The sequence below is a fragment of the Gekko japonicus genome, unplaced genomic scaffold, assembly GCF_001447785.1.
Source record: "Gekko japonicus isolate JY-2015 unplaced genomic scaffold, Gekko_japonicus_V1.1 scaffold28, whole genome shotgun sequence".
Taxonomy (NCBI): Eukaryota; Metazoa; Chordata; class Lepidosauria; order Squamata; family Gekkonidae; genus Gekko; species Gekko japonicus.
In genome coordinates, this window is record NW_015177010.1 from 286586 (window position 1) to 301081 (window position 14496).

The following is a 14496-nucleotide window of genomic DNA, read 5'->3' on the forward strand; positions in this document are numbered from 1 at the left end:
AATAATCAATTAAGACAGCAAAGGTTGTTTTTTTTTTAAAAAAAAAGGTTGAAGTGCTAAAATTCGCAAGAAACAGGCACTAATATCATCGTTTTCGTCATGATCTGATACAAGTTAGTGTCCAAAGAACGCTCAGCCACATAGGAGAGAAGAAACAAGAAAGAGGGTTGGGTGTTCAGGGGTCTGTAGCATTGATGATGGTCTTATCAGGAGGTGCCCACGCTCTGTACCAGCTGCAATAACCTTCCTTCTGCTGGATGCAGGCAAAATACTTTGACTGGGACCCTGAAAGGCCGAAGTTGGAGAGCATGTCCGTCCACAGGCACTCATTCTTGGAGGTCACAAAACAGGGAAGGTAGTAGCACGGCTTAATCTGCAGTTACAGAAATGACACAAGTGAGGAGCTAGCTCAAATTATTTTTTTAAAAATCATTTTGAGGCTTTAATGCACTCTCGTTTTGTCTAGACCATGAGAAATATGTACCACTTCTACCCTTTCTTCTAAAAACTAACAGGCTTGGCTACTTCAGAATAGTGATCCTAGCACTCATAATTCTGCAGAAAAATCATTTGGAAAGCATATTTCCCGCATTTTTAAAACTAGCGAGTCCAATTCCATGCTCAATTAAACCAGGCAACATTAAGCCTAATAGGAAAGGCAATGTCATCTGAATGGATTCCTAGTCTTTGTAGTGCTGTTGTGCTCTGTTTTCCCAGTCTGCACACATCATTGGACAGTGTTCTATCATTTCACTACAATAATTCACAACTATATTATCATGTGTGGACAAGACAATCCAGTTGCAAATTGCTGTCATACAATGACAGCATGGATCTAACAATGTCTGGATGGAATTCTAGGGCGTTCTCTTTCCTGACCACCCCCTCAGGACATCCCTAACAAGCTGCTGTCAAATCTAGGAACATTTTCTGGAGATAGCACCATACCTTGCAACCGCAGCCTTGGTTATAACGATGGTTCAGTCCTTTGCGTTGGGCTAGGGTCAGTTGATCCCACTTCTCATTTAAGTTGCACAACCCAGTGTAAACCTTTCCATCATAGACTCGACCTAGGAAAACATTGCAAATTAGCCACTCCATTTATTAGGCTCCTGAACCAGCTAATATGCCCTATGCTGGCTCTTCCGTGGCATGGAAGCTCTGGAAGTAGGGTTGCAAGCTCTGGGTTGGGAAATACATGAAGATTTGGGGGGTGGAGCCTGAGGAAAGCAGGGTTAGGGGAAGGTTAGGACTTCAAATGAGGTATAATGCCACAGCAGCCATTTTCTCCAGGTGCCTAGAGATCAGCTGTAATCACAGGAGATCTCCAGCCACCACCTGGAGGTTGGGAACCCCATCTGGAAGGTCCTCCTATGTGGCAAGTGAATGGGAGCACCATGGCTTTCTCTGCAATAAAGCAAGTTGTGGCACAGGACTTATGTTGTGCCAATTTTCTTTTTCAATTTACATGCAAAACTGTATTTTCCCAGTTGTGAATGCTGCATTTACAAGGGGAATGTGTTGCAGGATTTAATTAGGCCAATTGATATTTAGCATACCAGATTATTTAAGTCTCTCCAAAGGCTGAATGAGATTTCTGAATTCATCTTCTGAATTTGCATATGATTTCTTTCCACGGCTGCCTTTTACTGACAGACAGTTCTCTTATCCCAAATTGGTACAGTGGAGATAGCAGAGAGACCCTCCTCCCTTTGGGGAGAAGCCTCAGCTCGGTTGGAAAGCACATGCTTTACATATAGAAGGTCCTAGGCTCAATCCCTGCTATCTCCAGTTCAGATTTTTTTTGGAGCAACAGTTGTTGGGAGGGACCTTTCTCTCCTGAGAGAGCTCAGCAACCAGACAGACCTGTGCTGGATAACCCAATGGGCCAACTTGATATAAGACAGCTTCATATTTTCAACACAGCAGTTTTGTGGACAGTTTTGTGCACAGAGCTACCGCCCCTCTCCAAAATACAGTTCAAACAACGACAGTCTGCAAGCAAGCTGTGCCAGAGAAACTCTTCTGCTACTTTACCTGTAATCATGTACTGGTATTTGTTGACTTCAAGCTTGACCCCACAAAGACTTTCAGAGGCCTCTGTGTAGATGTACTGAACATGCGGCATCTTTTCAAAACCTCTGTACATCTTTAAAGAAAGCAAGAAGGCGCTCTCAATACAATGTCATGCAGGAACAAGGGATTGCTCTTTACTTAGAACTGGAATTTCTTTTTTAAGTATCTTAGATTGCAGTTTTAAAACAGCTTATCCTTGGGTGATAATCCTTCATTTCTATAGAGCTATCTTATAGTCAACAATGGCTCAGGAATTTAGCAGCTAGCGCTTTGTACAGCATTAAGCATGTGTGCGTACTGAGCAGACCACTAATATTAGTGCACAAAATTACTGGCTTGTCTCCCATTATTTAAGCTCTTTTGCTTGCTCAAATCACATATTTCCAGCCAGGGTCACAGTTCTCGGGGTTCGGTTGGGGTGCAGTTCACAGTCATAATGGTTTAACTTTATCCTATAGACATGGTGTCTGGTTCAGGGCTACTTTTCCATAACCCCCTTTTTTTGCAGACCTTGTGAAGTATGGGACATCTGCTGAACAGAAATCCTCAATCATTGTTCTTTTTTAAAAAATTGCAGAATAACCTGCAGCTTTCAGTAACTTTGGACACAATCCTGTGGGAGCTTTTCCTGTACAGCATGTGGATTGTTCCTTTTGATAGAAAAGAGCACCTAAAAATGCAGTATTACTGCACTCAGAATCCCTCTCTCACCATCATCCTGTATTTGGGGGAATCTAATGACAGGGTATTAATGAGCATTGCCCGGCTGCGCCTGCTAGAGCTGCACCAGTTCCTGTTAAGTCAGCATTCCTATAAGCAATCTCCCATTCTTGGGGATTAGGTGGGAATGTGCAAGAAAAATCCACATGTAAATCATGTGGTTCGTCTTGCTTCATGATGACCTCAAAACTGATGCCACAGAGGAATGCCCCCCCCCAAATCCCATGAATTTCAACTGCCTTTCCCCTGTATGGCTATTGAGTTTCCAGTCTCCCACCTCGGTCTGAGGATGATGTGCACATGGAAAAAAGGTACTGTCAGCTGCATGTGCGGTTTGTCGTTCTAATTTATTAGACATGTTGACAGTGTCAGCAGTAGTAATAGTGGCTGCGTTGTTGTGTAAAGCTCTTTTGGAAAGGGCCCAGAATAGGCTGCCTTTAGATTCCCAGGCAATAACAAGGATTACAGAATGACACCATATTGGAAATGACAGAGCATGAACTTTTGGAGTAAGACAATTTTTAATAAATAGTCAAAAAAATAGTCATCATATATATGAGTAACTGACAACTTTCTGGAACTTTCTGACAACTTACTTTATAAAATAATGTTAATTACAAAAGGGAATCTATTTGCATAAGCCAGCTTCTCAAGAAACAGCACCCAGGAAATAGGAACACTCTTAAGGGACAAACTATACATTACATATTACTCCCCCATCCCAGTTCTGTCAGCCAGTTGTGACCTGAGAGTTCTGTGCTCAGAACTTGATTCACAGGGGCATGGAAGACCAACTTGGACCAGGACCACAGCACACAGGAAGAGGTGCTCAATATGCCTGGGAATTCTCAGCATAGACCTCCCACTGAATATTCAGTTGACAGGACAAGGATGGACACAGTGGGGGACATGAGGACAATGTAATGTATAGTTCAGCCCTAATGGTATTCCTGAGCATACTGTTTTACGCTCTTTTATGTAAGTGAATAAGGGGGTAGGGCTGTGGCTCAGTGGTAAAGCATCTGCTTTGCATGCAGATGTTTTCAGGTTCAATCCCTGGCATCTCCAATTAAAAGGATCAGGCGGCTGTTGATATGAAATTACCATCTGGGATCCTGCTGCCAGCAGGAATAGTCAATACTGACCATGACAGACCAATGGGCTGACTCAGTCTATAGCAGTTCCATGTGTTCATTTGAATGGCTGCCATTCATTTGTATGTAATAAAGTACAGTAAAGCATTAAACACCGAGGTGGGGAAGACAGAAAGTGATCCAGTGGTAGGAAAAGAATTACTCAAGGGTTGGAAGTGAGGATGAAAGATACTAACAGCAGGGTAATGTTGGGTGGGGCAGGGAAGAACGGAAGAGACACCCTAGGAACACTGGTGAGACAACAGAGGAATGTAGCCATGGTGACTAAAGTGAACCTCCACATTCAGAGGCAGACAGCCAGCATCAGGGAAAGATCTTGGCCTCTGTGCCCTGTTGGTTGCCCTCCAGGGCAACTGGTTGGGCAGTGAGTGAAACAGGATGCTGGACTACATGCATTAGTGGTATCATGACCCAGTAGAGCTTATGTTCTTATGGGTGGCAAGCAACGGAACCTGGGAAATATATTTAAGGAGAGCTGGAATGAAGAACAGGTGTTTCTGAGCTTTTTCTTCACCTAATTTCTTCTTGAATTTTGAAGTGTTATATGGATGTTTTGACAGTGCAATGCAGTAAGAATACTCCTTTGCTTCCTTTTCAATTTTCTAACTATTTCCCAGAATGCAGTGCATGTGCAGTTTGCCTCAACTTTCAGTTTCTTCATTTCATTCACATATTTTCCCTTCCACTGTGAATTGATAATATACTGACAAAGAAGCCCTTTGATATAAACGTATGTATAGTCACCTCAAGGTAAATTTGGAAAAGAGGACTAGCAGGGAGCTACCCTGGATCTAGCTCAAGCTTGCATGAAATCTGGACCTGAATTGTATAGAGTCCAAACAAACTGAAGCATGGGGAGCAAACTATCCCCCATCACCATTGTATTTAGGATATGTCTATGCTGCCTTTTCAGATTCCTGCTCGAGGCAGCTTCAGTTTAAACACATAGTAAGATTTTTTATAAAGCCATTAAAAACAAGCCTTTGGACATAAACAGCTTAAAAACTATCCATAAAACAGAAGCAGAACATTGAAAAGCTGGTAAGATTAAAAAAAAACCACTTAAAAGCCTGGGTAAAAATACATGTTTTGGCCTGATGCCTAAAAGAAAATACAGTTGGTATCCAGGGAGCCTCGGGGGGGGGGGAGTGCTACAGAGGTGAGGTGCTGCCACCACAGAAAATGCCCTGTCTCTAGTTGTCACCTGCCTCATCTCTGAAGGTGGGGACACAGGACAGGACTTGAGAGGCAAATCTTAACTGGTGGGCTGGATAGTATGGGAGGGGATGGTCCTTCAGGTACCCTGGCCCTGAGCCATTTAAGGCCTTAAAGGTAAGAACCAGCACTTTTAATTGTGCCCAGAGACAGATGGGTAATCAGTGCAGATCTAATTTGGATTTGATCAGAGCCTGCTTCACTGTACTGGTGCCAGTGCCAACAGCCTCAGAGAGTTTTTGCTGTTTATTTTGTGATCTAGAGAGCTCACAAGAGAAGGAGACAGCCATGCAGAACCTTAACCACAAGAGAAAAATTTTCTTCAGTAACCATGCAACTGCTGTCATATTTGATCATCCTTGATCACAGCAAGACTAGGTATGAAAAGCCTAGAACAGTTGAGTAAGCCAACAAGCTTCTATGAGTTTTTAAATATTTCCCGTGTAGCAAAACAATGTCAAAATATCTTATTACAGATCTACCATCCACACATGAGACAAAGTAGAGCCCTCTTTGTCTTCCTAAGGTGGTAATTATTTCTGGAGTACTATGTCTTGTGCTCTAAAGTCTCAGCAAAGAAGAATTCTGGGACAGCCTCACAAAACCCGACACTGAACATGATCCACTGAGTGGAGGAAAACAGGGAATCTACTCAACAGTCCAAAAGCATAGCATGTAGGACTGGCCACCATTATCTAACCTTGCTCCGGTGCCTTCAACAAGCAGAATGATAAGTCAACATTAATCAGAAGGCCTGAAATGGAAAGTAGCCACAAAAAGTTCCACTTGCTTAATCAGTATAGCCATGTGACTACGACTGTGCTATGGATCACTTCAAATCTCACCTCTGCCACCAATTCACTAATTACTCTTAGGCAAGCCTCTTTCTCATGCCCCCAGTCAGCAGTAGGGGGAGTAACAGTCCCTGCCTTGTAAAGGCTATAGAAAGATAATGTATGGGGAACCTTTGAAAGCTCTATGTAAATGTTATGAATGATTATTGTCTACATGTCTGGCTGCTCTTCAAGGCACAGAAGCGTGGCCAACAAATTCACACCCCTAGCTGCACATCATGCTAAACTGTGATGGCACCAGCCACGTATGTCAGACTTGGGACTCTTTAATTCCTATAAAGTGTTGATAGGGAAAAAATAGAAACTGCAGCATGGACAGGTAAAATGAGGGCCTTCCCCTGCCTGTGCTCTCCCCCTCTAACTGTTCTTCTCCCAGTGGGCCTCCAAGACTGAAAGTAACCCCGCACTGGAAGAAAAGAGCAGAAGTTTCATGGAGGGGAAAGGTGGAGTGTGGACAAGAGAGAAATAAAGTCTCCATCCATTTTTCTATGCTGTCCTTTTGATTATTGCCTCTCTCCTCCTGTATAGGAATTTGGCATGACTCCCGTGCTAACATATGGCTTGTGATGCTGTAACATCTAGCTTGGCCCTTCAAACACTCTTAGCACTTGGCCTTCATCACATAAATGTAGTCTTCTCAGACCCAGTCATTAGCCACTGGGTGTCATAAACTGAGTACTCAGCAAATAACCTGAGCTGCATCCATACAACACTGGGTATTGCACTATAACAATCATTCTCCTCCTGGATTATCTTGTCCACACAGTTGTGAATCACTGCTGTATCCAGTTGTAAATCACTGCTATAGTGCAATGTCTGATGAAGTGTGGATGCAACCCTGATTTTTTCTCATAAAAATGAATGCAGCTACACAACTAAAGAACAGAAGTAACTTGTGAGATTTCAAGCAAAAATTCCCCTCCAGGGAAGGAGGTGTGTCAAGACTGGCTTTGGCAGCTATGTCTGGCTTATGAAACAGGCTCAGCTGTCTTGTAGCTTTTATGCTTAGCTGGATGATGCCTTATAAAGAGAATTATTGTTATTAGGAGCAGGCAAGTGGCTGTTTTTCTAAACCTTTACTTTGTCTAATATGTTTCGGATTTCTGTAATCACTGCCAAAAATCCTTTCTTTGTTCTTTCTTTCTTTCTTTTTCCCTTACAAAGATATTAACCAGCCAAGAAAAATAAACCAGAGCTGATTTTTTTAAGATTACATAACAAGAGGTCAGTTCCCAAAAGAATGTCCAAAGCAACAGGCTTAAGTGAAATTTGCTCATCAGATGGAAAAGCCCAGAAGGGAGCCTTGGAAGGGGAGGAAACAACTCTTCCCTCTGCAAAGTCAGCAGCTCAAATATAACCAGGCTAAAATTGCCCAAGAATAAGGGTGTAACTTGACATGAAGCTGAGTGTTCTTTGAATGGGGTCCCGTGGGGGTCCCAATTTTGATTGCAATCATAGCATGGCACCAAAAGGAGAGTCTTAACATGCAGAAATCTTGAAAATGAGCAAGAACAGGATGACTTATGACCTAGAGGCATATTGGAATTCTCATAGGATTGAGTTTCACTAGTCATGTGAGTTGGTACCAAAAGTACAGCATGACCATAGTGTAAAACAGTATCTCAAACCAAGGCTGTTACAGTAGCAACCCTGGATGAAGGCATGGGTGACTACCAACAGTCAGTTCTATGGCAACTGAAATTCTGTCCTGTAGCGTTTGGAGTAGCTTAGAAGTTATTTCTTTGAATGTTCATGCAAGTGTTTGTTTTGCGCAGAAAGAGAACAACTGCCCTATATTTAACATTACTAGAAAAGAGCAATTTGGTTTTCTCTCACTCTTTTACATCCATGGGTACCACACCTGTTGTTACTTTGCTTCTACCAATAATACAACTAGACCTATCCACCCATCCCCTGTACCACTCAAACATTTGTCAAATTGATTACAGACTTAAAGGAGATCATAAGCATTGGTTCTCACATACAAGTAGCCATGTTCTTCCATGCAATTGTGTACATAAGCACACAGTCGCATGGAGAAAGAAAGACCGTTCACATTTTGAAATAGCTTCTAATTAGGTGCATTTTCATTGACACATAGTCATCATGTTCCCTCTAAGCTGTGCATGTGAGCAGTCACTCATTCACACAGGAAACACCCCCACACACACACAGCAGCAGCCATGCAGGGTCTTGCATTGCCCATTGCCCATTTTAAGATTACAGCAGTTATATTCTACTCATAGGCAAGATTGGTAGTTGTGTTAGTCTGTGTAGCAGTCTAAAAGAGAGAGTTCCATAGCACCTTAAAGACTAGCAAAATCTGTGGCAGGGGATGAACTTCTGTGAGTCACTGCTATCTGAAGAAGTATCTGAAGTGAGCAGTGATTAATGAAAGCTCATATTCTGCTCAGAATGTGAACTGTTCTGCTCAGTAGGGTGAAAATTAGAGGGAACAATCATAGTAGGAAGAGTATGGGAAGACCAAGATGCAAATTCTAACATTTTTACTGAAACCCTTTGCTGTCTATCAGTACAATCCTAAGTAGAATTACACCCTTCTAAGCCAATTGACTTCAATGGATTTAGAAGGATGTAACTCTCTTATGGACTGCACTGTTCATTCTGCATGGGTAGATATCTTTGTACGCACCTTCATTTGTTTGACAGTATATCGCATTGTTCCAAAAGGTCCATCCTTCATAAGCTTCTTGCCCACTACTTTGGCTCGGATAACTGTAATAAAGGAAGAAGGATCTGTGAGTAACAATTGACAATGGATTAATACCATCTCCAGCCTTTAGTACAATCAGATTTGGCATCATAGGCAATATATTTCAACAAAACCACCAGAGGAATGGTATAAACTACAAGGACAGGAGGTAGAGTAGTGCTGTCTAATGCATACTTGCATTTTTGCTATACATATACTACTTATCAATTCACATGAATAGTTTTTTGCAGAGATTGCTTGGCTTATCCTGGAAACACAGAAAAGCCCTCAGGAAACTTTCCACTTCACTGTGTGACTATACCATACTGTCAGTAAGGGGATATACTCAGATTGGCTCACCCAACATGCCATGAATGACTTGAGTCAGCAGGTTTCCTTGATTCCTCTGTCAACAGGCCTTGCCTGCCAAACACACTTTTACGAGTTCTACTCACAGTCCAGTGAGAGGCAGACTCACCCTGCTGATCAGAGAGTGGGAAATCTTTTTACTGCTGGAGAAGGGAAAGAAAACCTTCTTTATATAAAAAACAAGATACTGAGCCAGTACTCATGCTGTAGGCCACCACCCTGAAGTAATCTATGGATTAGCATTTTTACTGAAGGTTTCTTTTAATTACAAATACCATCCAATTTCAACTGAGGTTAGATTATGAGGTAAATTTCAAAATTCCCATCAATCACATTTTCCTCATCTTCCCTCCAAGGTGCTCAGATTAGTATATGTGAATGTGCCCCCCTCCATTTTTATTCTCACAACAACCTTCTGTAAAACCAGTGAAAATGTCGGGGGGGGGGGGAGAAGTTGTACATCCTGAATTTTAATTTGCTTTTGAAAATGAAGGTAAAACCCCATAAATGCATGGGGATAAAATGAGAGACCTTCAATGCAACTTTCATTAAAGGCAAGAAAGTTCTTTGATCATTTCTCCCTTCATGCCACAGTTGTCTCAAGACTGTCCTATCAATTGCTTACTAAATTGTAATGACCCAGATTTTAATTTTTAAAAAACCAAAATGTTTACCCAAAGGGAGCCGGGAACGGAGTCAAAATTTGCTTTGGCTGGAATGCAGGCCTGTAACCTTTTCCAGAATAATGAAATAATGCTGAAGTTTATTTAAGAAAGGGAGTCTTCACCTCACTGCCTAGGGCTTATGTAAGGCCCATATGCCACTCAATTTCACAAAATATCTCTTTTGTACTTTCTACAGGCAACATACAAAGCCTGAAAAATTAGTGCCAGCTCTCAACTGGATAGCCTTCTGCCTTGTGACATTCAGTCTTGCTGAGGGGAAAAGATCTAATGTCTCCTCTCAGGACTGGCTTATTCTTTTCAACTTCAGGAATGATTTTGCTATAATACCCAGACAGTCAAGGGTGGACCATCACAAGGGTCTATGAGGTATAATTGTTAGAGTGCTAGACCAAGTATTGAAATCTCCACTTAAACCATTGATTTGACTGTGTGACCTTGGGTCAGTCACAGTCTCTCAGCCTAGCTGACACTTCACAGGGGTATTGTGAACAACAAATGGAGAAGAGAAGCATGTATACCAGTCTGAGCTCCTCTGAGTAAGGGAGGTAAAAACTAAGAACTTAAGAGAAGCCATGTTGGATCAGGGCAATTGCCCATCCAGTCCAACACTCAGTGTCACACAGTAGCCAAAAACCAGGTGCCATCAGGAGGCCCACCAGTGGGGCCAGAACTCCAGAAGCTTTCCCACTGCTGCCCCCCAAGCACCAAGAATACAGAGCATCACTGCCCCAGACATAGTATTCCATCTATACCTCGTGGATAATAGCTACTCATGGACCTCTGCTCCATATTTTTATCCAATCCTCTCTTGAAGCTGTCTATGCTTATAGCTGCCACCACTTCCTGCAGCAGCAAATTCCACGTGTTAATTCCTCTTTGGGTGAAGAAGTACTTCTTTTTAACTGTTCTAAGCCTACTGCTCATTAATTTCATTGTGTGTCCACAAGTTCTTGAATTGTGTGAGAGAAATATTTCTTTCTCTACCTTCGCTATCCCATAAATAATTTTGAAAACCTCTATCATGTCACCCCTCAATCATCATTTCTCCAACTTAAAGAGCCCTAACCTCTTTAACTTTTCTTCATAGGGAAAGTGTTTCATTCCTTTAATCATTTTAGTTGTTCTTTTCTGCAGTTTTTCCAATGCTAGAATATTTTTTAAGGTGTGGTGCAGCATCCAAAACTGTACACAGTATTCCAAATGAGGCCACACCATAGATTTATACAGGGCATTATGATATTGTTTTATTTGTTTTCAGTCCCCTTCCTAATAATCCTCAGCACAGCATTTGCCTTTTTTATTGCAGTCACACAGTGAGTTGACATCTTCAGTGAGAAAACATTTGTGCCTATTCATTTAAATCTTACAACAGGTTTTGCTCCATCTGCAGTTGAGCAACAAGGCAATAATATGAATGAATTCCATCTCCATCAGTACTTACTGCATGATATGTCATGCTGTCTCTTTGAGCGCTACAGACCTAGAGTACTTCCCTGGGTACTATAGTTCCCAAAGAAGACAATGGGTTCATGGGATACTCAAAAGTCACCGAAGTAAGGTGTGACCAGCTCGGGATTGGATCCTTCCTCCTCCTTTTCAAACTGAAGAATGTGAGAATCTGTTATTTTCAAAAATGTTTTTATTGCTTTTAAACTCTACACACTACAAAGGATAAGGGTAAGGGATATTCTAAACTAAAATACAAAGTAAGCAAGGATCATATACCAAGTTTCTTGGTATTCCCTATTTAGTTTTTTAAATGGAGGTTAGCTGTTAATATCATTAATTCAAACAACTACATGCATAATTAGCCATAGTGAGTGCTTCTTAGTATTTCAAATATTAATTAAAAAGCAATCTATTCAGAGTTAAGCTATTTATCGGTTTTCTTTTTTCTACGTTTGTTTTTATCAAAGGGCAGCTTAATTTTAAGATGTTTAGGAGCTGCTTCTCCTAATTCTGATTCAGAGTCCAGAGTTCTTTCTGAAGAACTACTCAATGAACTGCTACTGCTTCTGGATCCGTGTTCACTGTTATCTTCTGCAACATTATTATCAGGGGTTGTTTCGTAGAAAAAGAGCTAGGGGAACTCATTAGCATAACTCATTAGCATATGCCACACCCCCTGACATCACCGGAAGTGTGTCATAAGGCCACACACCCCGCCCCCAACGGTCCCGGCCGCCACCGCCGGCCTTGCAGCTCCACTGCCGAGCTCCATGAGGGGCCTGGCGGTGGACCTGCAAGGCCGGTGGGAGTGCAAGGAAGCCCCGCGAAGGCCCTCCCTGGCCCCAGGCAGGCAGGGGTGGGGAGAGGCAGGGAGGAAGCAACATACCCTCCCTCTTCTCCTGCCTCCTCCTGGCTGAATGAGGACCGGAAGAGCAGGGCAACCGGAAGCAGGGGGCGGGGCTTCATCATGTGCCCCGCCCCCCATACCTCACCCGGGGGAACTGCAATCCCCCGCAATCCCCCCCGAAATGACCTCTGATTATTATCCTTTGCTTTTCCTTTTTCTTCCGCTGAACTTTGGTGCTGTTCCAAAAATGCTTTTGCTTTTGTAACAGAGTCAATATTTCCTTTTTTCTCTTTAAAGTTGAAGATAAGTCCTTCTGGTATTATCCATCTGTAGGGAGTGGGGTTTTTTGGTAGAAATAATGTCAGGTTTCTATATTGCTTCCTTCTCTTTGTCACCTCAAATAGAACATCTTTTAAAACTTTTGCTTCTTCTCCTTTGATTTTTAAGTTTATTCCATTAGTCGCTTTCAATATCATATCTCTTGTTGACCTTTTAGAGAATTTCACCAACACTTCACCGAGCAGCTTGTTTTTCTTAATAAATTCTGGATAGGTTCGGTATACCATATCCATATCACTTTGTAAAGATTCCGCTTTACAGTCTGCCACTGAAGCTAGGGCTTCGCTTAAGATCTCTTTCAGGTTCTCTCCTTTTTTTCTGGAATTCCTTGAAATCTCAGGAGATATGATGACTGTTCCATCTGCAGTTGTAACAGCTGTTGTTTCTTGGAGGTCCTCTCTTTTTCCACTACCTCTAGTCTTTGGTTTAACGTGTATGTCTTATAATCAACCCTTTTCAGCTTTTTAGCTGTCTTCGCTGCTCTTATGCTAGTTTCCTTCAGTTCCTTTTGAAGAGCATTGTGATGTCCTCCTTATTAGGGAGGACTAGTTTCACTTTAAAAGTTCACTTTATTTTTCTTTACTGGGTAGATTCTGCTGCCATCAGGAAATGTTAAGGATTTCCAAACCTTTATGCTTTTACTTTGGCTCTTACTAGTTTGGTAGACCGAGTTTAAGGCTTACGAGGAACTATGTGGTCCTGAGAAGTATTTCATTCAGAGCTGGTATAAACTTAAATAAAAGAGGATTTATTGAAATAAATACTAAATAAGAGGGTGATACAATGTAACTAGTAATGTGTAAATGATGTACAATTTCTTTGGTATCACACTCAATCTTTTCCCTCACTGACAGGGATCTTTTCATGTAACTTTGTAACACTTGTTTATCTCAATGCCACATGTGTTCACTGTTTCACTCCAGTTGTTATGACACTCAGACTTTCCTTTAACTTTTGGTCACTGAAACTTTACTGTTTCCTATTCATTTAACTTTCAGCTTTCTCTCTCTCTCTCACTGAACAACCGCAGCTGTCCACTTCTAACTGCTTCAACACAGAACTAACTCTCTACCTGAACATCAACTGTCAACATCTAACTGAAACTCTTGACTGACTCACATACTCATCCAACCAGATTCACTTCCAAATCCCCTCACTTTCAGTTTTTAAAAAACAAATGGCTGTGGCTATTTTGGCACAGCTTGCCTCACTAATTTTTCACTCTGGAAATATTCTTCCTTGCTCACACAAAGCAGTCTTGAGACCTGCTATTTTCTCCACCAATAGTTACAAATCAATATTTACAATATCATCCTCAAAACTCCACTGTAGATCTCATAACTTATCATACAAATATGAATCTAGTAAAGTAGCCATAATACATATAATGGGTTATTTATATACAGTCCAGAAAACAATCAAATGATGGGAATATGTATGTTTATGTCTAGACCGAGCTTGGAAGTTAAGCAGGGTCAGCCCTGGTTGGTATTTAGATGGGAATACCAGGTTGGTATTTATATAGGAATACCAGGATCACTACAGAGGCAGGCAATAGCAAACCACCTCTGTTAGTCTCTTGCCTTGAAAACCCTACAGGATCACTATAAGTTGGCTGTGACTTGACGGCAAAAAAAAGTCACTTGTACCATAGAATCATAGATAACAGAGTTGGAAGGGGCCATACAGGCCATCTAGTCCAACCCCCTGCTCAATGCAGGATCAGCCTAGAGCATCCCTGGCAAGTATTTGTCCAGCTGCTGCTTAAAGACTGCCAGTGAGGGGGGAGCTCACCACCTCCCTAGGCAACTGATTCCACTGTTGCACAACTCTTACTGTAAAAAAGTTTTTCCTAATATCCAGCTGGTACCTTCCCACCCTCTGCTGCCAACAGGAATAGCTCCCTGCCCTCCTCTAAGTGACAGCCCTTCAGATACTTCAAGAGAGCAATCATGTCCCCCCTCAGCCTCCTCTTCTCCAGACTAAACATTCCCAAGTCCCTCAGCTTTTCCTCAAAGGGCTTGGTCTCCAGGCCATATTTGGTGACCAACTTGGGTGGGGGGGGTGTTCAGTG

At 42.0% G+C, this 14496-nt stretch overlaps 2 protein-coding genes across 3 annotated transcripts in view; one reads left to right on the forward strand and one right to left on the reverse strand.

The window, feature by feature from the left end:
• The window catches only part of SYN3 (synapsin III), a 290629-nt gene that overhangs the window by 76935 nt on the left and 199198 nt on the right, over window positions 1-14496 (forward strand). The gene's annotated exons all lie outside the window — the stretch shown is intronic.
• TIMP3 (TIMP metallopeptidase inhibitor 3) overlaps window positions 30-14496 on the reverse strand; it is a 54772-nt gene continuing 40305 nt past the window's right edge. The window contains exons 2-5 of the mRNA XM_015427585.1: window positions 8673-8755; window positions 2038-2149; window positions 949-1070; window positions 30-373 (exon numbers count right to left, since the gene is read on the reverse strand). Of these exons, the coding sequence (XP_015283071.1) occupies window positions 176-373; window positions 949-1070; window positions 2038-2149; window positions 8673-8755 (515 nt within the window). The 3' untranslated portion in view covers window positions 30-175. The remainder of the gene's footprint in view (window positions 374-948; window positions 1071-2037; window positions 2150-8672; window positions 8756-14496) is intronic.